The sequence below is a fragment of the Homarus americanus genome, unplaced genomic scaffold (assembly GCF_018991925.1).
Source record: "Homarus americanus isolate GMGI-L3 unplaced genomic scaffold, GMGI_Hamer_2.0 scaffold16894, whole genome shotgun sequence".
Lineage (NCBI taxonomy): Eukaryota > Metazoa > Arthropoda > Malacostraca > Decapoda > Nephropidae > Homarus > Homarus americanus.
In genome coordinates, this window is record NW_024746541.1 from 1,335,017 (window position 1) to 1,357,426 (window position 22,410).

At 39.2% G+C, this 22,410-nt stretch overlaps 1 protein-coding gene across 1 annotated transcript in view; it reads left to right on the forward strand.

Annotated features, from left to right (window-relative positions):
- Window positions 1-22,410, forward strand: part of LOC121879350 (cyclin-dependent kinase 8-like) — a 41,787-nt gene that overhangs the window by 10,132 nt on the left and 9,245 nt on the right. Inside the window, 5 exon segments of the mRNA XM_042385951.1 lie at window positions 10,778-10,888; window positions 14,562-14,702; window positions 16,832-16,872; window positions 16,874-17,019; window positions 18,978-19,092. Of these exon segments, the coding sequence (XP_042241885.1) occupies window positions 10,778-10,888; window positions 14,562-14,702; window positions 16,832-16,872; window positions 16,874-17,019; window positions 18,978-19,092 (554 nt within the window).

Below are 22,410 nucleotides of genomic sequence, written 5' to 3' on the forward strand. Positions count from 1 at the left end.
AAATACAGTCGCCAAGTTAATGTCCATTCAAATAATGGACTCAACTCCCTCCCCCTCTTCTCACACTACACTCGCTGGCTCTTCCCTCTGAGAAATGTTTGGGGGAAACCACTAGATTTTAAGGTGTAGTAATAAATAATACCTCAGACTAAAGTTAGGATAATATAATTGACATTGCTGGATTCCTTGTAAGACCAGGAATATTTTGAATATAAATGTCATATGTTTTGCACAAAAGATAACATATTTACTCAGAGTAAACAAAATACTGTATATACTCGTCTATAACCCCCCCTCGTTTATAGGTCGACCCTGATTTTTTGACCAAGAAATCGTTAATTTACGATATTCCTCGTTTATAGTTCGACCCACGTTTTTGAGGGTAATGGAACAACAAAACCTTCACTAAAAACGCTCTCCGTCCTATAAACTGAGGCTCGCCGTGCCTGAAACACGAGTGCCTTAGGCAAATTGTTTACCATTTATTATGACGACACTTTACACTGAAACGCGGGTAGTTTCAACATCTTTTGAACGAAAGAAAGCGAAAGTCATTGTTTTTGTCACAATTTTATCCCACTTTCCACTGTAATACGTACGTAATTTCAGCAAAAATATTACATTTCCGTGAATGTATTATATCAAGCACAGTATGAATAGAATATCATTGTAATATAACAGAATTTTTACCGAAAACTATTAAAAAAACGAGTAACATCTCAAGAACAGAAGCTTAGGTAAAGTCTTTTGTTTTCGTCATGTATTTTATCCTATTTTACATTGAAATACATCACGTTTCAGCAAAACTACTATTTATTTCCGAGAATATATTCATTCAGGCGCAGTTTAGGTAAAATATACGTGTGGTGTAATAGTTTTTTAACTGAAAACGATTCGAATAACACTTACCCTCTAGCCCTGTTCAAGGAGAGGACTGGGAGAAGCTGTTTGGTGCTGCAGACGATGACAAGGAAATTGATTTTGATGGATTTTAATGAAAATATTCAGAAATATGGTATCGTAGTATTTATTCTAGTCAATTAGGATAGAATATTATCGTAATACAACAGTTTTTAACTGAAAACCATTTGAAAAGCGATTACGGTAACATCTTTTAAACGAAAGAATGCGAGTCATTGTTTTCGTCACGATTTTATCCCACTTTCCACTGTAAAATGTATGTCATTTCAGCAAAAATATTACAATTCCGTGAATGCATTATATCAAGCACAGTATGAATAGAATACCATTGTAATATAACAATATTTTAACCAAAAACTATTAAAAAAACGAGTAACTTCTCTTGAACATCGGAAGGTTAGGTAAAATCTTATGTTTTCGTCATGTATTTTATCCTATTTTACATTAAAATACATCACGTTTCAGCAAAACTACTATTTATTTCCGAGAATATATTCATTCAGACACAGTTAAGGTAAAATATACATGTGATGTAACAGTTTTTTAACTGAAAACGATTCGAAAAACACGTGTACTGTCTAGCTGATACAGCTAGTGGTGCGTGATGCGTCATGCGTCGTTGTAAACAATAGGAGGTTGAAGTAGATTACCGGGTATTATATTAAGTGTGAAATATCGAAAAGGTTTTTATTACCGGTATTTTTTGTAGATCAATGAGAACTGTGATACCGTATATGATATGATAAGTTAGCCTGTGCTAAGAACTTCAACATGGACTACTGAAAGCACGTTGTAAGGTAATTTAGCCTATTGTAAGTTGGTGAGCTTCATTTACTGAAGGAACTGCACGACTTTTCATTACTAAATGGTACATATTTTACGTTTCCATTGTTTACTGGCAGTAAATGGTAAATATTTTTCATGTCTGAAGCTAAAAGTTGCTCCTCGCCCTTCCCATCATGCACGGGTTCAACCTAACAAAACTATTACGCATGTATAGGACGACCCCCAATTTTTTGCCTAAAAATTTGGTCTTAAAAACTCGAACTATACACGAGTATATACGGTACTTGCATTAGATCTAAAATTTGTATGTCTAATGCAAAATCTATGATATTTATATTCAAAATGATCATCAAATTGTAAGAATTCCAGCAATGTAAATTATATTCTGGCCGGGTAATTTGTATGAATTTTATGAGCTAAAACAAATATCTTCAGTTAATAAAAAAAAAATATTCTTCACGACACTATCTGTCAATCAAAGTACCCCACCTTGGCTCCCGCCCTCTTCCAACCGCGCCAGATGGTCGGTCGGTCCCTCCCTACCAGATAAATGTTTGGGAGAAACCAGAATATTTACCTTTTTAATAATAAATAATACCTCAGACTAAAGTTAGGATAATATAATTGACATTGCTGGATTCCTTGCAAGACAAGGAATATTTTGAATATACACTTCATATATTTTGCACAAAAGATAACATATTTGCTCTGAGTAAACAAAATACTTGCATTAGATCTAAAATTTGTATGTCTAATGCAAAATCTATGATATTTATATTCAAAATGATCATCAAATTGTAAGAATTCCAGCAATGTAAATTATATTCTGGCCGGATAATTTGTATGAATTTTATGAGCTAAATAAAAAAATTATACTTCACCCGCGTAAAAGGGTACACGCACCGCGGAATGTGAGCATCCCAGGTTCCGGCAGGGTACCGCGTAAACGTGGAAACGCGGAATGTGGGACCGCGTAAAGTGAGGGTTGACTGTACATAATAATAATACAGGTTGTACCTCTCTAGTCTGGCAACCTCGGGACCTGACCGGTGCCGGACCATGGAAATTCACCCTTTTCCTGGATAGATAGTGACTTGTGCATACACTTGGAAGCACTAGCACCACTTTCGCTGCTTTGTGGTCTCTCTGCAGACATATTGAGGGGTTAAATGTTGTACAGTAGGTTCTCAAATTTCGTGAGTTTTTAATTCGACGTTTTTTATTTGGACACACAAAAAAAACACTGCACAATTTAAAATTTCGACGGCGAAAACTCGAATTTTGACGGGTTTGAGCGGCCTGCCACTGTTCAGACATGCACAATTGTGTAAACAGTGTCATTTCTCAATGTACAAAACATTCATTATTGTTTATTACTGAATGTCTTTTTGATTGAATTAATGTTTATGTGTGCAAAATGAACAATACAATTCATTAATAATATGTAGAATATTAAAACACACGAGGAGACGAGACGGTATTGTTTTCGTTAATGTTTACAAAACCAGTGACTGATTGGTTCTACATATAAAACTGAAGAAAATAAGACCCTGGTTGTAGCTATAGTAAAATTAATATGGTTATTTTAAGTAATGTTATTTAATGTTAATAAATGGAACATTGGAAGTAGCTAACCATTAATGGTAAAGAAATAAGTGAGATCACGTATGTAAGTGAGCACATGTGTAAACATATCATCATTACTCTACATAAGAATATGAAAGCAACTCTTATTTACTGTTCATATATACAGTATTTTAATTAATGTTTCTGAATTAAAAAAAAAAATTCTACCCACCAGTGGTGGTAAAGCTGAAGACATAAAGACAGCCAATGTTGTTGTGTGTTTTTACTCGGATGACAAAGTTGCCAAGCCATCAGGTTCAACTCTAGCTGAAGCTGTAGAACACAAGAACTTTTCTGTGTTGTTTTTAGTTTTTATTTAACTTTATCTATGTTATTTTTGTTGGTTTATTAGGATGTTGCTTTATTACAGGTAGTAATTCGCCAAAAAAGTAGGGTAAATAAGGCCAAATTTAGACAAACATCGAAAGTACCAGACTCAAATAAATTTTCTCCATGGGCAAACTAAAATCGTTCCGGACCACGGCAGTTTCTGGACCACAGAATGCCGGACTAGAGAGGTACAACCTGTAATAAGACAGAGTACTGTGGTTTAGTGCTGTGATAAAATTAAATGTATGCATACTCAGATATACTGTACTGGAATATTATATTTAACATACATTTTCTCTTAAGGCAAGATATAGATCTCAAAAGTTTTGAAACATACCTTGTCCATTACATCAAAGACAGTTTCAAGAACAAAAACTATCTAATTCTATTAATTTAAGTACCCATAAATAAAATGTACAGTATATAATGCGGCACATCAATAACAGCAAGAAAACATTGAGTGGTTACACCTTCTCACGACAGGGGTGTGTAAATTAAAACTTATTATTTTTGTTGAACCTAATAAAAACGAGACTCTGGAAGCTGGCACCTATACAGCCTGAAGTTTTAGCTATCATCACTGAATACTCTCTCAACAGGGGCTGAAGTTGTTGGTACCACAAGGTAATTCATTGCCAGCTTGGAGAGGACCGGCATGTGTGTACTTTAAATTTACCGTCAGGTTTAATCTCACTTAATTTATGAAACGATTAGCTCAAGTCTGCGTGCTAGCACGTCCCGTGTTTGTCTAGACGTAAATCAGTGGTTACCAGCACGAATGTTTAAATCTTACTGACTCGATATATTGTTACTAGCAGCAAGAGTATTACAGACATAATATGGATGGTGAGTCATATAAAGGACTGAATGTAGATGACTTTATTGAAAATCATGAGCTCAGTATTGTAAGAAAAGTAAATGAAGCACTGTACCAGTATGTACTTACTATTGTAATCATGAAAGTAATCGTGATTATGATTATATTTTGAATGTAATCAATTATGGTTACCCCATGTCTGACACACACCAGGCAGATGACATGACGTATTATTTGTTTTGAATGGTGACTTTTTTATTTTTTTTAATAATAATGGGAAGGTGTAACTAACTATTATAATAAGAAGGTGTTGTGGGGTACGTGATATTTGGTTCACACTCAGGATGGGATGGAGAAAGGAAACTCACAATGTGCTCTCTGTATACATATTATATTGGATGTACAATGCAGCTTGGTGGCTGGTGCTGGGAGGAGGCAGCGTGGTTACAAGCGTGAGTAGGGAGAGCTGGTTGGTGAGGGTGCTCAGAGGAGGTGTTGCTTGCTGCGGCTGTCGTTAGAAGAAGGGGCAGGTCACGGCCAGGTGTGGTCTTATATAGCGGGGGTAGGCATGGCTTGATGGTAGGCCCCCGCTTTGTTCGGCTTCGCTGGTTACCTGACCTTGACCACGAGGGATACGCTGGTAGATTCACGGGGGGTCGGCCAGACAGCGACACACAGTGTTTGTAGGGGAGGAATCCACTACAGTATAACTAACTATTATAATAAGAAGGTGTAACTAACTTTTATAATAGGAAGGTGTAACTAACTATTATAATAAGGAAGGTGTAACTAACTATTATAATGGGAAGGTGTAACTAACTATTATAATAAGAAGGTGTACTGTATAACTGCCTGGGTGTGGAGGTTGGAGCTTTCCTTTTAAGAATACAGAAAGAAACTTTTGTATCATATTGTTAGGTATTTGGGTTGTTGCACAGTACAAGTTGACATTTCACACCTTTGTTAAGAGAATGAATTGATTTTCAGCTCCTGTGTGGATAAATTTTTGTATCTTCTTGTTGGGGTCCATGAGCCTTCTTTGGTTCTACAGGGGAGGTAAACATGAGGGAAAGAGACTCAGGTTACAAGTTGCTGTTGTAGGTATCACAGGGGAAGTTAGTGGAAATATTCGTCTTAAAATTTGAAGCTCATCTCTGTAATAACGTCCAAACTTACAGTAGCTACTTTAGGGAGCTTAAGTGTCAGGGCACATGTCTCATATTTGGTAATAAGAGCAGGGCTTTCCCAATGGGTGTGTTTTAGCTGTGGTATGATATCAAACTATCTCACTGGTTAACACTTGCCTGAACGAGTGTAGGTTAGTCGCTGGTACCTTTGATGCAGCTGAGTGAGATATCAGGTAATCTCACGGCGTGTCACCTTTGATACAGTCACAGATTGTTTGATAGTTGAAATCGTCACAGCTGTCCTGGGTTGTACTTGTAATTATCTTAGCTTGTAAGTTAAACAAGACACACAGGTACTGTTCTCTTCACTTGTTGTTCCTTAGTTTAATGTAAACACACGTGGTGATTTTCTAGTTATATTGGGAGTCATGTCTGTGCAAATATTTGGTATTAACAGACTAATGAGCATTAGCTATTAGCTTGTAATTAGCTGATATAATTAGAGAGAGGTACAGCCTGGAGAGCTGGTCTCACGACACGACTTAGGGTATCATGTCGGGCTGTGAACTGTGGGAACTGGGCTGTACTCTCTTGAGTCTGGTGCTGGTGGTTGGAGAATAGCCCATCCTTCAACACGGACATTATCTAAACAGCCTACCCACACACTGAGGGTTGAGTCTGTAGATTTATGGGCTGTACCCCCAAGAAGGTGTGAATGAACAAATGTTTATGGGCTGTCCACCCTCAGAGGTGTGACAGAACAAATGCTTATGTAGCTGTATGCTCAATAGTCTGGGTGATAGAATGTATACAGCTCCTCCCCGACTTGCGACGGGGTTAGGAGCCCAAATCCAGGTCGTAAGTCAAAAATGCTTAAATAATACATAGAAAATCTAAAATGGGTGTCTTTTTCCTCTCAGCACCACAAAACTCTCACTTCTAAGCTTGCCAGCTATTTTAAAGTGAATTACAAACGAAAATTTTCTCTGTGTACTGACGTTGGGACTCAAAAATACGTAATTGGACAAAATTTTGGTACGACTGAGGCAGGTCATAAGTGCGGGTGGTCGAAAGTCGGGGAGGAGCTGTATAATGAATATATGTCCTTAGCCCATATTTATATATTATTAATGTGACAGAGGCTAATACAGGTTAGGTCCAGTCTTTGTTTACAATATTTTATAATTTTGACTGTAGAAGAAGGATCAGGGACCCAGGAAACAGTGGGGTGAACACATCTTTCATGACTTGATTGCTCGAGCTGTACAGTATATAATTCTTCCCTCATTTATTTTCTGTTCATTTTAAGCAACTGGCATCACAAGTTGAGTCAATCCATTCTTATTTTGACCCTGAATCAGACTTGGAATAACTTTTTGTAACATTCTTTTCAGTTCTTTAGGTCAGGATGTTTGCAGGATTAATATCTAAGGATGTGGATCTTTATATGTGTGTGTGTGTTTTCACACAGGTTGGTGAAATGCATCTAGTGTGGCAGTATTATGTAAGTGTTAAGGTGCAAGCATTGCTTGCTTCTCTCGCTTTCAGCTGCCGCCGCTGGCTAGCCCTCTTGGTGAACAAGTAAGCAACTTGCATAAGTCTTCCCCTGCCAGTACACAGCTTCTTCACCATCAAGAGTCCTGCTGTGCCTCCTCGTGGCAACACACAGTAACTGGGTGCCTTGTGGGCCAAGGCTAGACCAGCAGGGGATCTCGGAGTAGCAGTGAACCCCAGAGGGACGGCGCATAGGCCCACTGGCATGTGGACACGTCCTGGTACCTACCAACCACTGCTCCGCTGCCTTGCGTATTAACCTTGGTAGGTATAAGGCTACGGGAGTAAACCCTGAAGGAAAAATATGCGGTGGAGCCCAGCATCAGGCAGACATGCTTACAGAGCTCCAACAAGACCCCACCGGCGGTATAGGCGGAAGGGGTGACCACCATGGGAACCCAATGACTACGCCGGCGGATGAAGGCAATGCATGATGGACAGGCTACTAAGGTGAAACCCAACAAACTGGGCTATCGGCAGTCCATTGCAACTCTCCCTCTCCCCAGTCATTGCAACACTTGCACCACTGGATCAGGAAAAGGGAGAGCCAAGATGTATGGTTGCAGCCTGCGCTCCTGCCTGATCACATAAAGCACCTCACGCACAGCCATCATCCAGCTCATCATACCTCTCATCATCATCAAAACCCCCTTACCCCCAAAAGGCCTATGGCGACGGACGAGTGGCGACGGGGACAGGCAGAGATGACTACCGGGAGTCTCTAGTCACAACAATGCACATGGGCGGCACAGATAAGATTGTGATTTGTTAACTGGGATGTACAGCATGGGAATCCGGTCCTGTGTGTGCGACTGAACAGCCCCTTCGAGGAGCCACTCTGCTCAATCCACATAGGGAGGGAGCTAGAAAAGGTGCCCTGAACATAGACTGCCTAAAAAAAACAACCTGACCGGGCAACCGCACTCAGTAAGGTCATCCTTATGCAGTCAAAAACACAATCAAAATCACAGATCCAAACAAAAACAAACTATGCAACCTGTTATTGTCACAGTATGGAATGTCAGGACCCTTCTGGATATTGGCACAAATGTGCATCCTGAAAGAAGAACTGGCCTTGCGGCAAAAGAGCTAGGTATAACATCGATATAGCAGCCATTAGTGAGTCCCGGCTCTCAGACGAGGGTCAACTCACAGAACAGGGGTCTGGGCTATACCTTCTTCTGGAAAGGTAAGCCTTCTGCGGAGAGAAACCACATTTATGGTGTTGGTATTGCCATCCAGCAATGCATCCTACACAGGCTAAGTGATAAAAATGCTTATTTGGATCAACGAGCGTCTCATGATGCTTCGAGTTCCACTGAATCACTCACGTCATGCCTTTTTCATCAGCGCATATGCCCCAACACTGGATGCAGAGAATAACCTCAAGGAGGCCTTTTATGCCGACCTTGATAGAGTGCTAACCTCTATCCCCAGAGAAGACAAGGCTGTGCTCCTTGGTGATTTCAATGCCAGAGTTGGCAGAGATGCTAACATTTGGCAGGGAACCATAGGGAGAAATGGACTAGGCAAGTGTAATCCCAATGGCCTACTTCTCCTCAGCAAGTGTGCTGCTCACAACCTCACTATCACCAATACCTTGTTTAGGCAGGCCGACAAGTTCAAGGGTTCGTAGCAACACCCACGATCCAAACACTGGCATCTCATTGACTACATCATTGTCAGAGAAAGAGATCGCCGTTATGTCATCATCACCTCAAGGCTGGTAGTACGGTACGGTGAGGAATATTTTTCCGTACTCCGTACCTAGCTAAAATTCCGTACCGTAATTCTGTACTTCTATCGTACCGTCGGCAAAATATATTTACGTCAAAATAATTCTCTATTTGTGAACAATTTATTAGAGTACATGTGTGGATTTGAAAAGGAACATTTACGAAATGACTATAGATGTAAATGTGCCCTCATAATATTGTTGACTTATTACGGAATTTTATTTCTCAGTCTACCTAATTTACAATGAAGCAAAAATATGTGTCATCTTACCAATAACGTGCAATATTAGATAAAGTGCCCCTGCCTGCCTGCCTCGGATGACTGCTCCCGACGGCGATGGAAGGAGTGACTGTGGAGAGTGAAGAGTTGGAGACACTACTCTCAAGTTATACGTGAATAGTTCACATGACGCAACGTGATCGGTACCAGACTACCAGCTGGCGGACGGTACTCACTGAAGCCACCAACGCATTAACCCTTTGAGGATCGATGACACATTTCTTTTCTCTTTTCTGACTATTATTAGATGATTTTATTCAATTTAGGAAGGGTATATGAAAGACAATAGACAGATGGCTAATTCAGCTAGTCTATACTGTTTATTCCCATAAATCCTTCCTAAGCTGCATAAAAGTGTCTAATGATAGCCAGAATAAACTGTCAAAATGCATCACAAGCCTCAAGGGGTTAATAATTGCATGATCATGTTTTTAAGCCTGGGGCACGGTACGGAATTTTGCTAATTTTTCCGTACCTAAATCGTACCGTACCGTACTTCAAGGAAAATATGGTACCGTAATTCCGTACTGTACATTCTGACTAAATATCAATCGTACCGTAATGCCAGCCTTGATCACCTGTGCCATGCATGGCTCAGATCACTGTGACACTGAGCATAGACTTGTCTGATCCACGCTCTCACTTCACGTTGCCCTAAAACGGCGAAGGCAGCAAGCCACAAGAAGAGGTTTTAATACTAAGCGTCTGGAGGATCCAGCGGTAGCACATGGTTTCAGAGAGCAGCTCGAACATGGGCTTTTAAACAACCCGACAACAAACAACCCAAATCCCAGTACCAAATGGGATGTTCTTGACACTGTCATGACAAAAAACTGCAGAGAGATCCTCAGCCAGGTCAAAAGAATACATCTTTACATCTTGAAGATGCCTCACTCTCGTTTTGATAATATTTTCATCTCATCAACCTGATTGCCTTCAAGAGATGCAAGACACTCTTAAGTTGTTGTAAATCCTGGATGACAGTTGTAGTTCGTCTATCCTCTGTAGAGGACCTTAATAAGTGCCACTCTTGCTTGATCAGCACCACAATTATGTGACTATGGAAAGTTTAAGTTTATTTTTTATATCTAACTTTAGAACTAACATTATATTGGTTTAGTAGGACACTTTCTTTGGTGGTTAAAGTTGGATCCATCAGGTGCCTCCCACTCCAACTAACTTTGTTGTACAGTATTGCTCAATCTTTGTTCATGGTTATGCATTGGAGAGGAGCGAGGCGATCCAGAAGATATAGCACTTGCTTCTTGTTCCAAGGGTCACTGTTCATTCTTAGCTGTAAATGGGTGAAGTGAAGGCAGTCTAGTGCAGTACCGAAGGCTTAGTATACAATGTGTACTGTATCTACACTGTCCCTAATGGGCAGTCATGCCTATGGGACCCACTTTCTCCTTCTTATAATTTGTAGGAGTGATCTTAAAGTCCAATTTTATAAGGGAGTTGGGACTGAGCAACATGTCATCACTGTTTCCTCCCTCGAGGGTTCTGAGGTGAGCTGGAGTGTGGAAGAGCTAGTGGTAAGATAAGTCTTAGAGGTAATTAAATATTTTAGTAATTTACCATGTTGTAATGATCTCCACAGCTGCTGCGGGAGTTGAAGCATCCCAACGTGATCAACCTGCAGCGCGTGTTTCTCTCTCACGCTGACCGTAAGGTGTGGCTTCTCTTTGACTATGCTGAACACGACCTCTGGGTAAGTGTATTACTGTATGTTGCTCTGCATCTGCCTTTATGTTTCCATATTAGTGATCCCTCGGTTAACGAATGCCTCGGTTAACGAATTACCTTCCATAAGAATCTTCAATTCGATTAACGAACAAAAATTCGGTTAACAAAGTTTTTACGAAATCATGTCAACATGTTTTCGCTGCTCACCAGCTGCAATATTAGTCCACCAATACAGTAATCGGTTCTAGTGCTTAAATTCGTTACCATTTGAGTAAATATCAAGAAGGTTGTACTATTCAATGATTTTCCAAGTCTTAAATTAAAATTTTTAGTCATTTTAACAATTATTTAACATAATTGAAGTACAGGGAACTAGTTTTTAGCGAGCCAAACAGCCACTTGACTCACCCAGAATGGCGTCAGTTTGTGTCTCTGCTCAGTGGAGGAAGCATCTTGCTTGAGACTCTCTTGAACATAAATTATTTTTACATTTTTACAGTACAATTATTGGTCATTCTGAAATTTATTTTACATATTGACAATATATAGTGCAGTGCAGTGTTGATTTAAAGAAAATAATCTTGAATTACACCTAGTGAACTTAAAATTTTATGGGTGAAATGGCGACATGAAGCATGGGGTGACTTCTCTTCCACCCCACTGCCTTCTCTTCTCCCTTTTCCTCCACCCCCACTTCTAAGTCCCATCATCATCAACCAGGAGCCTTCTACATGCACACCTCAAAGTAAGTGTAGTTTACTGCATTTATTTTTAGTTTGTATGTAATTTTCGGTGAGCTGGAACCAATTACCCAAAATCCCATTGAAATAATGGTTTCGGTTAACAAAATTTTTGGTTAACAAACGACCTTTTGGAACGAATTATGTTCGTTAACCGAGGGACCACTGTATATATATAAACAGTTTAGTCTTCATTTACGCGGTCAATTGAACCCGTGGAAGTCCGCGTAAAACGAGTAAACGAAATAACAGAACATATGGGATTAATTGAAATAGAGACTGGGCCGACCCCCAAACTTCACTTTTTCCGCCACAATGCGTACGATGTAGTAAAAGTAACATCTTAATTTTATGATGGTATGCACACACAATTAATATTTAAGAGAAATACAGTTGCTGGTTAATGTCCATTCAAATAATGGACTCAACCTCCCCCCCCCCCTCTTCCCATGCTCGCTGGCTCTCCTCCCTCCCTGAGAAATGTTTGGGTGAAAACACTAGCTTTTAGGTTAAGTAATAAATAATAACTCACACTATGGTTAGGATAATATAATTGACCTTGCTTGATTCCTTGCAAGACTGCGAATAATTTGAATATAAACGTCATATATTTTGCACAAAAGATAAAATTTTTGCTCTGTAATAAAATTCTTAAATTAGATCTAAAATTTGTATGTCTAATGCAAATTTTAGGTTGTTTATATTTAAATTAATCACCAGCTTACAAGAATTCCAACAATGTAAATTATATTCTGGCCGGGTAATTTCTATGAATTTTATGAACTAAAAACAAATATCTTCAGCTGGGCGACCTTGTGCGCACCCTGCCCGTGCTGCTTCCGCGTAAATGATGGAATAAACCGTGTAAATAAAAATTGTCGGTCTGGCAAGGTGCTGCGTAAATGGCCAATTAAGCAAAGCAAATCAGCGTAATCGAGACTATATATATATATATATATATATATATATATATATATATATATATATATATATATATATATATATATATATATATATATATAAAAAAAAAACAAACAAACATACATACTACAGGCGTTTAACGTCAGCCGAACAATGTCGATCGCATATACGTCTGTGCCTTCCCCCACCCCAAAAATAAAACAACTGTGGCCTGCTGGACCACCTCCCACGACCCCCTGACAGAACACGATGATCCTTCCCATACTGGCCAGATATTATGTGTTAAAGGAATATCCTTCCTTCCTTGAAGCACTAGTGGTTAACCTACATCTATTGAGGATAAAATATTTCACCTACAAATTGACAATAACACATTTGATGTAATCAGACATATCTATTGCTCAACAATTTACCCAGTTGCAATTAGTTGAAATCAAATTATGTCATTACTAAGAACAACGAAGTCTTTGGTGCACTCTAAGATTGAGGAAAGCGGAGACTCAGGCGTCCTAAGCGAAAGCGGACTCTATGATGGGGGACACAAGCACTCACGCGTGCCACTCATACTGACAGACTTGACACTCCACTACTTCAATATTGTATCGTACAAGTACACTGCAATACAGTGGTCCCTCGGTTAACAATGGACTAAGTGCAAACCTGTACTGTGCTTGTACTAAATGATTATGGTACTAAAATTGTTATTTATTGCAAATATACTTGTTTATACAGGTATTCAAATAAATCACTATCTTACAAGAATCCCAGCAATGTAAGTTATATTCACCCAGGTCTTTGGGTGTCAAATTATGAGAAGAGCTTAGTCACTCTAAGGAATGATAAATAAACACGCAGGCCTTCAGCGCCAACTGTCAAATCATATCGCCTCACCTCCCGCTTTCCCCCACGCCTCCTCGCTAGGGGTTTTAGGCCTTAAGTTTTTCATATAATATCTCAGACTATAGGAGAATATAATTTGCATTGCTGAAATCCTTACAAGACAGCGATTAATTTGAATATAAACGCTACATTTTGCTCAAGAGATAAAAATTGTAGAACATTAGTGTATATTTTATAATATAAAGTTTTTCAACTGTATTTTTGGGTAGATTTACATAAATTTCTTCATTTATTTTCATCCATTTACATGCACACACCGTACTAAAAGAAATAAATGACCTTAGTGCAAAGCTGGGGTCCACATGTACTAATTTGATTACGGTACTAAAATTGTTATGTCTAGTGCCAATTATAGCTTGTTTTATTTAAATTAATCACCAAATTACAAGAATCCCAGCAATGTAAATTATATTCACCCAGTCATTTCACTGGCTTTTATAAGAGAGAAGCTTAGTCACTTAAGAATTGATAAATAAACACGCGTTAGACCTTGGGCCGGTGCCAACTGTCCAACGTACTACCTCACCTCTCCCTCCCTCCTCCTCCCTCCCCTCCTCCCTCCTCCTCCCTCCCTCCCTCCTCCCTCCCTCCTCTCCCTCCCTCCTCCTCCCTCCCTCCCTCCCTCCTCCCTCCCTCCCTCCTCCCTCCCTCCTCTCCACTGCCCAGCATTGTTGAATCTTGTAAGACAGTGAATAATTTTATATAAACGCTTGTATTTTGCACAAGAGATAAATTAATCACCTGTATCACACTGCAGTAGTGATTTAAGAGTAAGAGTGTATATGTACGTATATAGTATTCCACATACACGTAAATATAAAGACAAAGTTTATGTGATGATCGGACAACATCCATTTCGGTTAACATCATGTTTCCAAGAACGTATCTAGGACGTTAACCGGCGCATGACTGTATATATATTGACTATCGTCACTGTAGTTAAATTTTGAGTATGAGAAATTTACGGGACTGTAAGGAGTTCAGTTACGGTACTGTATCTCTGCTACTGTACGTAACTGATGAGGTATTTTGATTATAGGCCCTGTACAATACTGTACTGGGTATTGTAAAGATTATAAGAAACATTGAAACTCCCTAAACAAGACACATGTACTGTATATATATTCTTGCTTGCAGCACATCATCAAGTTTCACCGGGCAGCCAAAGCAAACAAGAAAACTGTCCAAGTAACTAAAGGAATGGTCAAATCTCTCTTGTATCAAATTTTGGACGGGATACGTTATCTTCACTCAAACTGGGTGCTTCATAGAGATCTGGTAAGTTGTTTCACTGGGTGCTGTCAAGAATTTTCATTATAAAGTACTGTATGTCATATAAGTCAGAGAATAAATCACTGTAGGTTATGTATGTAGCATCTATGTATATAACCTACATCTACAGCACCGAACACAAGACACAGCCGAAGGTGTGCAAACTTTGGGATAAAAGCAAAGTGCTGGATGTACAGTAGCTGTCAGACAGCAACCTTCTCTGATAGACCTGAATCTTTATGTGTTCCCTGCCCTCATACACAGGACTTCATGCCAAAACTGTTGGAGGTACAGTTTAGTACATTGACCATACACACTTCTGTATATGAAAACCTTTTGGGTATAAAAACTTCATTTATATATACTGTTTATATATATAACGGAGTACCTTAGCTTTCTTTATTCAAGACATCTTCAGAGCAACTTCAGAGCATGTCTTGAATAAAAAAAACAATATATCACGTTTTCATTGTGATTTACATGAAATAAATATATATATATATATATATATATATATATATATATATATATATATATATATATATATATATATATATATATATATATATATATATATAGATAGATAGATAGATAGATAGAGGATAGATAGATATAGATAGATAGATAGATAGATGATAGATAGATAGATGTGATGAGATAGATAGATAGATAGGATAGATAGATAGATAGATAGATAGATAGAGATGGATAGAGAGATAGATAGATAGATAGATAGATAGATATAGATAGATAGATAGATAGATAGATAGATAGATAGATAGATAGATAGATAGATATAGATAGATATGTATATATGCTTGGTGAGCACGGGGCTGTGTGTGTGGAGAACCATACCTGCATAGTGTAATGATCACTACATGGTGTGGAGGGGACCTGTACCTGCATAGTGTAATGATCACTACATGGTGTGGAGGGGACCTGTCCCTGCATAGTGTAATGATCACATGGTGTAGGGACCTGTACCTGCATAGTGTAATGATCACTACATGGTGTGGAGGGACCTGTACCTGCATAGTGTAATGATCACTACATGGTGTGGGAGGGACCTGTACCTGCATAGTGTAATGATCACTACATGGTGTGGGGACCTGTACTGCATAGTGTAATGATCACTACATGGTGTGGAGGGACCTGTACCTGCATAGTGTAATGATCACTACATGTGGAGGGACCTGTACCTGCATAGTGTAATGATCACTACATGGTGTGGAGGGGACCTGTACCTGCATAGTGTAATGATCACTACATGGTGAGGGACCTGTACCTGCATAGTGTAATGATTCACAGGTATTTTTATTCAGTTATGTATAGTATACACCCTGAACTTTCTGTTAACTGTTGACATATAGTATTTTAAGTATGTCTGGTTCTGAAGGGCCTCTACCTAGTTTCCCATTAGACTCTTGTCAGCATCCTCCACACTTTTATTGTAGTTAAATGCAATATGATATTTAAGAAGAGAATAGTTTTGTTATAATTAATTGTGCACATGAGAGTAAATGAGGATAATTGGACCATCAGATTGAGTGACCGTGGTGGAGTCTACCGTGAGTTTGAGGAGTAAGTTATGATGACACTTAGTAACATTGTGAGTGTTAGAGAATAATGAAGTTAATAAACTTATTGTTGAAAAATGCATTACTGTATTTTAGTCACATTTTCATTATTACTGATGAAAATTTTGTTTGTCACTCAGGGTGTTTGCCTCTGAATGAAAGAATTGCACTGAGATTTATTTTTGAAACTGAATTTTTTAAAATCAAATCCTCATAAACGTGAGCCAGTATAGGCAATTGTGTAGTAGTTGACCAGAGGAAGAACATATAAGGAGAAATATATAGTAATGAGGAACCAGAGGAAGGACTTACCTGTGAGAGAGATACTATACACCACCACCACCGGCAGAAAGCTCTTGTTTGTGTGACCCAGTACCAGCAAGTCCTTCTCTGGTGATCGCAGACATTATTACCCAAAATAACACATGCTTTTGGGACTGATACTTCTTCCTCAGCTAACCACCAAACTAGTTATAAACCTACAATAAATATGTGGTATAAACATGTGCAGTTTTGTCAAAATACAGTAAGTAATATATTTTATCATTTATCTCACAGAAACCAGCCAATATTCTAGTGATGGGGGAAGGAGTAGAGCGATTCTGTCAAGATAGCAGATATGGGTTTTGCTCGACTCTTTAACTCTCCCCTCAAGCCTCTTGCAGATTTAGATCCTGTCGTAGTGACATTCTGGTACCGGGCACCAGAGCTCCTTTCTTGCGCGTCACTATAACTTAAAGCTATAGGTAAGTGTGTCTGTTTGTCTTAGTAGCTATAGGTAAGTGTCTGTCTGTCTTGGTAGCTATAGGTAAGTGTCTCTGTTTGTCTTGGTAGCTATAGGTAAGTGTCGTTTGTTCTTGGTAGCTATAGGTAAGGTTCTGTCTGTCTTGGTAACTATAGGTAAGTGTCTCTGTTTGTCTTGGTAGCTATAGGTAAGTGTTCTGCCTTTGTCTTGGTAGCTATAGGTAAGTGTCTGTCTGTCTTGGTAGCTATGGAAAGTGTTCGTCTGTCTTGGTAGCTATAGGTAAGTGTTCGTCTGTCTTGGTAGCTATAGGTAAGTGTCTCTGTTTGTCTTGGTAGCTATAGGTAAGTGTGTCTGTTTGTCTTGTAGCTATAGGTAAGTGTCTGTCTGTCTTGGTAGCTATAGTGTGTTCTGTCTGTCTTGGTAGCTATAGGTAAGTCTCTGTCTGTCTTGGTAGCTATAGGTAAGTGTCTCTGTTTGTCTTGGTAGCTATAGGTAATCTTGGTTTGTCTTGGTAGCTGGTAGTGTCTCTGTTTGTCTTGGTAGCTATAGGTAAGTGTCTGTTTGTCTTGGTAGCTATAGGTAAGTGTCTGTTTGTCTTGGTAGCTATAGGTAAGTGTTCGTTTGTCTTGCAGCTCTAGGTAAGGTTCGTCTGTCTTGGTAGCTGGTAAGTGGTCTGTTTGTCTTGGTAGCTATAGGTAAGTGTCTGTTTGTCTTGGTAGCTCTAGGTAAGGGTCTGTCTGTCTTGGTAGCTATAGGTAAGGTTCGTCTGTCTTGGTAGCTATAGGTAAGCGGTTCTGTCTTGGTAGCTATAGGTAAGTGTCTGTCTGTCTTGGTAGCTATGAGGTGGTTCTGTTTGTCTTGGTAGCTATAGGTAAGTCTCTGTCTTGGTAGCTATAGGTAAGTCTCTGTCTGTCTTGGTAGCTATAGGTAAGTCTCTGTGGTAGCTATAGGTAAGTCTCTGTCTTGGTAGCTATAGGTAAGTCTCTGTCTTGGTAGCTGTTTGTTCACAGTTGATGAAATAAATAGTTAGTCAAACACCTGTTATCACATGTACAGTACCGCACCTGTTATCACATGTACAGTACCGCCCTGTTATCACATGTACAGTACCGCACCTGTTATCACATGTACAGTACCGCACCTGTTATCACATGTACAGTACACCTGTTATCCACATGTATTATCCTGTACAGTACTCACCTGTTATCACATGTACAGTACCGCACCTGTTATCACATGTACAGTACCGCACCTGTTATCACATGTACAGTACCGCACCTGTTATCACATGTACAGTACCGCACCTGTTATCGTACAGATACCGCACCTGTTATCACATGTACAGTACCGCACCTGTTATCACATGTACAGTACCGCACCTGTTATCACACAGTACCGCACCTGTTATCACATGTACAGTACACCTGTTATCACATGTACAGTACCACCTGTTATCACATGTACAATCGCACCTGTTATCATGTACAGTACCGCACCTGTTATCTGTACAGTACAGCACCTGTTATCACATGTACAGTACCGCACCTGTTATCACATGTACAGTACCGCACCTGTTATCACATGTACAGTACGCCTGTTATCACATGTACAGTACCCTAAACATTGTGCCAGCATCGTGTGTGGGAGTGATGGCACATTGTGAACAGTTATAAACATGATGAAAGAGGCATCACCCATGAGCCAGTGATGAGGGCCCCGAGTAAATGTGTGTAGCTACCACGATAAAGTAAAGATTGAGAAAGTTAATACAGTATAGTTAAAAGGTTTTATATTTGTTTAATGATGTTAGATATTTGTTGTAATGTTGCTTCATGGTACTTCATTTATTTTAGTTAGTTAGTTCTTATTCCCAACAATAGGATGGTTGAATCAGTTGCTCCTGTGATGTGAGCTCTAAGAGGTTTGTTGTATATACTGATTTGTGTTTTTTCTTTCCAGATATATGGGCAATAGGTTGTATATTTGCTGAGTTGCTAACGTCAGAACCAATATTCCACTGTAGACAAGAGGATATTAAGACTAGTAATCCTTATCACCACGACCAGTTAGACAGGTGAGGCCTACACTTCTCTTGAACTTTTTCCAGAGAGAGAGAGAGAGAGAGATCACCCCTCCCCGTCAAACACATCACCTCACCTCCCCTCCCCCCACCTCCTCCCCCCCACCTCCCTCCCCCACCTCCCTCCCTCCATCTTCCCAGCCATGGTTTGGTGTTTTAGGCTTAAAGTTTATATCTTATAAAATGTCACAGACTAAAATTAGAAGAATATAATTTGCATTGTTGGAATCCTTGTAAGACAGCGAATAATTTGAATATGGACATCATATATTTTGCAGAAGAGATAACAATTATAGTCCATTAGTGTTGTACATTTTAGTATAAGTTTTTCAATTATGTAACACCAAAAATACAGTAAAGAAAAGTAAAAATTAAAGTTTAACTCTTAAATTGAAGCATGCGGCTGTTTTGTATGTTGAGATGGGCATTTGTAGGAGTGACAGAGGCTTTATTAGTGAAGGTGATGATGCTGTAGATGTTAACAGGATTGGTTCTGGAGAATCTGGTGAGATAAAATTAACTGGTTCTGGAGTTGATGGGAGTTGCTCTGTAGATGCTGCAGAGGTTGATGGGACTGGTTCTGTAGATGCTGCAGAGGTTGATGGGACTGGTTCTGTAGATGCTGCAGAGGTTGATGGGACTGGTTCTGTAGATGCTGCAGAGGTTGATGGGACTGGTCTTGGTTGCCTTTCGACTTTCTTAAAACTTTTCAAGCGATGGTTGAACTGAAACTTTCTTCTTTTCTTCATAAATCTCTTTGTAGTATCGTAGACATTCAGTAATACCTCTTGGTGAATCTTGCTGTTTAAATTTAAACAATCCTTCTTCAATAAGCCTGAAACCTTTGGGGAAAGTCTCTAAACAACACTTCTAAGTACAGCTATTTATTAATTAACTGAATGACACGGACACTTTCATAAATATATTGGCGTTACTAGACAATGACTCCCGGACACAAACATGAAATGGATACACCCACCGTAAGTAACTCACCCTATGTATATCTCTGACAATGACTCACGTGTGACCTGAGAGTGATCCCAGCAGGTGCTGGACTCTGTCTCCTGTGGGAGACTCTGCTAGCTGATGACTCTGTGCTAGGGAGGGAGGTCCCCCTCCCGACCTCAACTTGTGACGAGTGTGACCCTGTCTGCCTCTTGAGTTTTGCCTATCCCTGTCTGTCCCACGGAAGAGCGTAGGCCCCCTATATTGGCGGTGTCAGGCCGCAGATGTCGTCACTAATTAACACTCCAGTCATCTGGGTGTGTCGAGACAGCTGTGTTTGATCAGGTTCATGGTGCGGGCTGGAGGGTAGTTTCTCAGTACTACGGTCATGACTGGTTTGACTAATCAGCGGCAATGAGAGCTCTGTTTATTGTGACTGTGACCTCTGCTGGGTCAGACCTTAATCTCACTATAATTACTGTAGGGTGTGTCAACCTTCGTGGGTGCACCTCTCTACTAACTGTTGTATGTGTTATTCTTCATCAACGTCTTCAAATCCTACAATATTGTAGCAAGCTCAACAATATTTCTTTCAATAATTTGTCACTAACACACACACACACAGACACCCACACACACACACACACACACACAGCACACACACATGTAGGCCTGTGAGTGAGACTTGTTAGTATACAGTCTCACTAAATCTTAATTGCTTGTAGTTGTTTAAGTCCTATTGATATCAGTAGAATTCCTGAGACTTGATAATTGTTGTTCTGTCTCACAATAAAGGGATAAATTATACACAAGACTAGTGTATATATACAGTGTGATATTTACAAGTCCAAATACTGTACAGTTATTAGACTGGCCCGTGATCTGTTCTGATAATGTCCTCAGTGTAGGTCGTCTAGTACTGAGGTGTACACACACACACACACACACACACACACACACACACACACACACACACACACACACACACTCCTGATGCTAAGAATAGCCCAGTCCCAACCATTGTAAAATTATCAATAACTAATTATTATATATCATATTTGTATCACTTATGTTACTTGTACATCATTTGTAAATCAAAACCCATTCCCCAATTATGTAATTGTATATTTTCAGCCTTCGGCTGCCATGCTCTTCAATAAACCGTTAATTATTATTATTACACACACACACACACACACACGCGCATTAAGTTAATAAGCATCCAGTGAGGGTCTTGTTAGCGTGACTGTTTGTAGGTGAATTAAATGATCAGCTGTTAGGAGCTTATCGGCAACACTGGTGCATGTTATCACTCCTTTCTACTCCATCCTCTAATTACCCATACCTTTATGCTTTCTCATTCCATATTTTAAAATGTTATGTACAGTACAGTACAGTACAGTAATGTAATGTTGAAGGGATACAACTTTGCTCATTTATACTTATACTTACCACAATCTCTAAAAATTCAGTGGTCCTCGGTTACTTAACACAATATGCTTCCAGAAGGTGGTTAGTTAACCGAAAATTCTCAATAACCGAAACCATTGTTTCAATGGGATATTATGGTTCCAGCTCACCGAAAATTACATAAAAGTAAAAAAAATGCAGTAAAGTATACTTTCTTTGAGGTGTATGTAGAAGGCTCCTGGTTGATGATGATGATGATGGAAATTAGAAGTGGGGGTGGAGGAGAAGGAAAGAAGGAAGTGGGGTTGGAAGAAGTCACCCCATGCTTCATCCGTCATTTCACCCATAAAATTTTCAGTTCACTAGGTGTAATTCAGATTATTTTCTTTAAATCAACACTGTACTGCACTATATATTGTCAATATGTTAAATAAATTTCAGAATGACCAATAATTGTACTGTAAAAATGTAAAAATACTCTGTGTTCAAGACCTCACAAGCAAGATGTTTCCTCCACTGAACAGAGATACAAACAGGGCCTTGGTGGGTGAGTAAAGTGGCTGATGGGTGCACCAAAACTATTCCTGTACTGCAATTATGTTAAATAAGTGTTAAAATGACTAAAAATTTAAAATAAAACTTGGAAAATAATTGAACAGTACAACCTTCTTGATATTTACTCCAATTTTAAGACTGTAAGCCCTAGAACTGATTTCTGTATTGGCAGACTAATCTTCCAGTTGGTAGAGCAAGCCAAAACATGTCATAACATTTTAAGTAAGAATTTAGTTAACGAATTGAATATTCTTATGGAAGGTAATTTGTAAACCGAAATTTTGTTAACGAGGATCACTGTACTTTAGCTTTGGTGTTTATTGAAGACATCTTCAGGTCATGAGACCCACTAATCACCCACCCAAGAAAGGGTGACCTGACATTCCATGAGAAGGTCAGTAA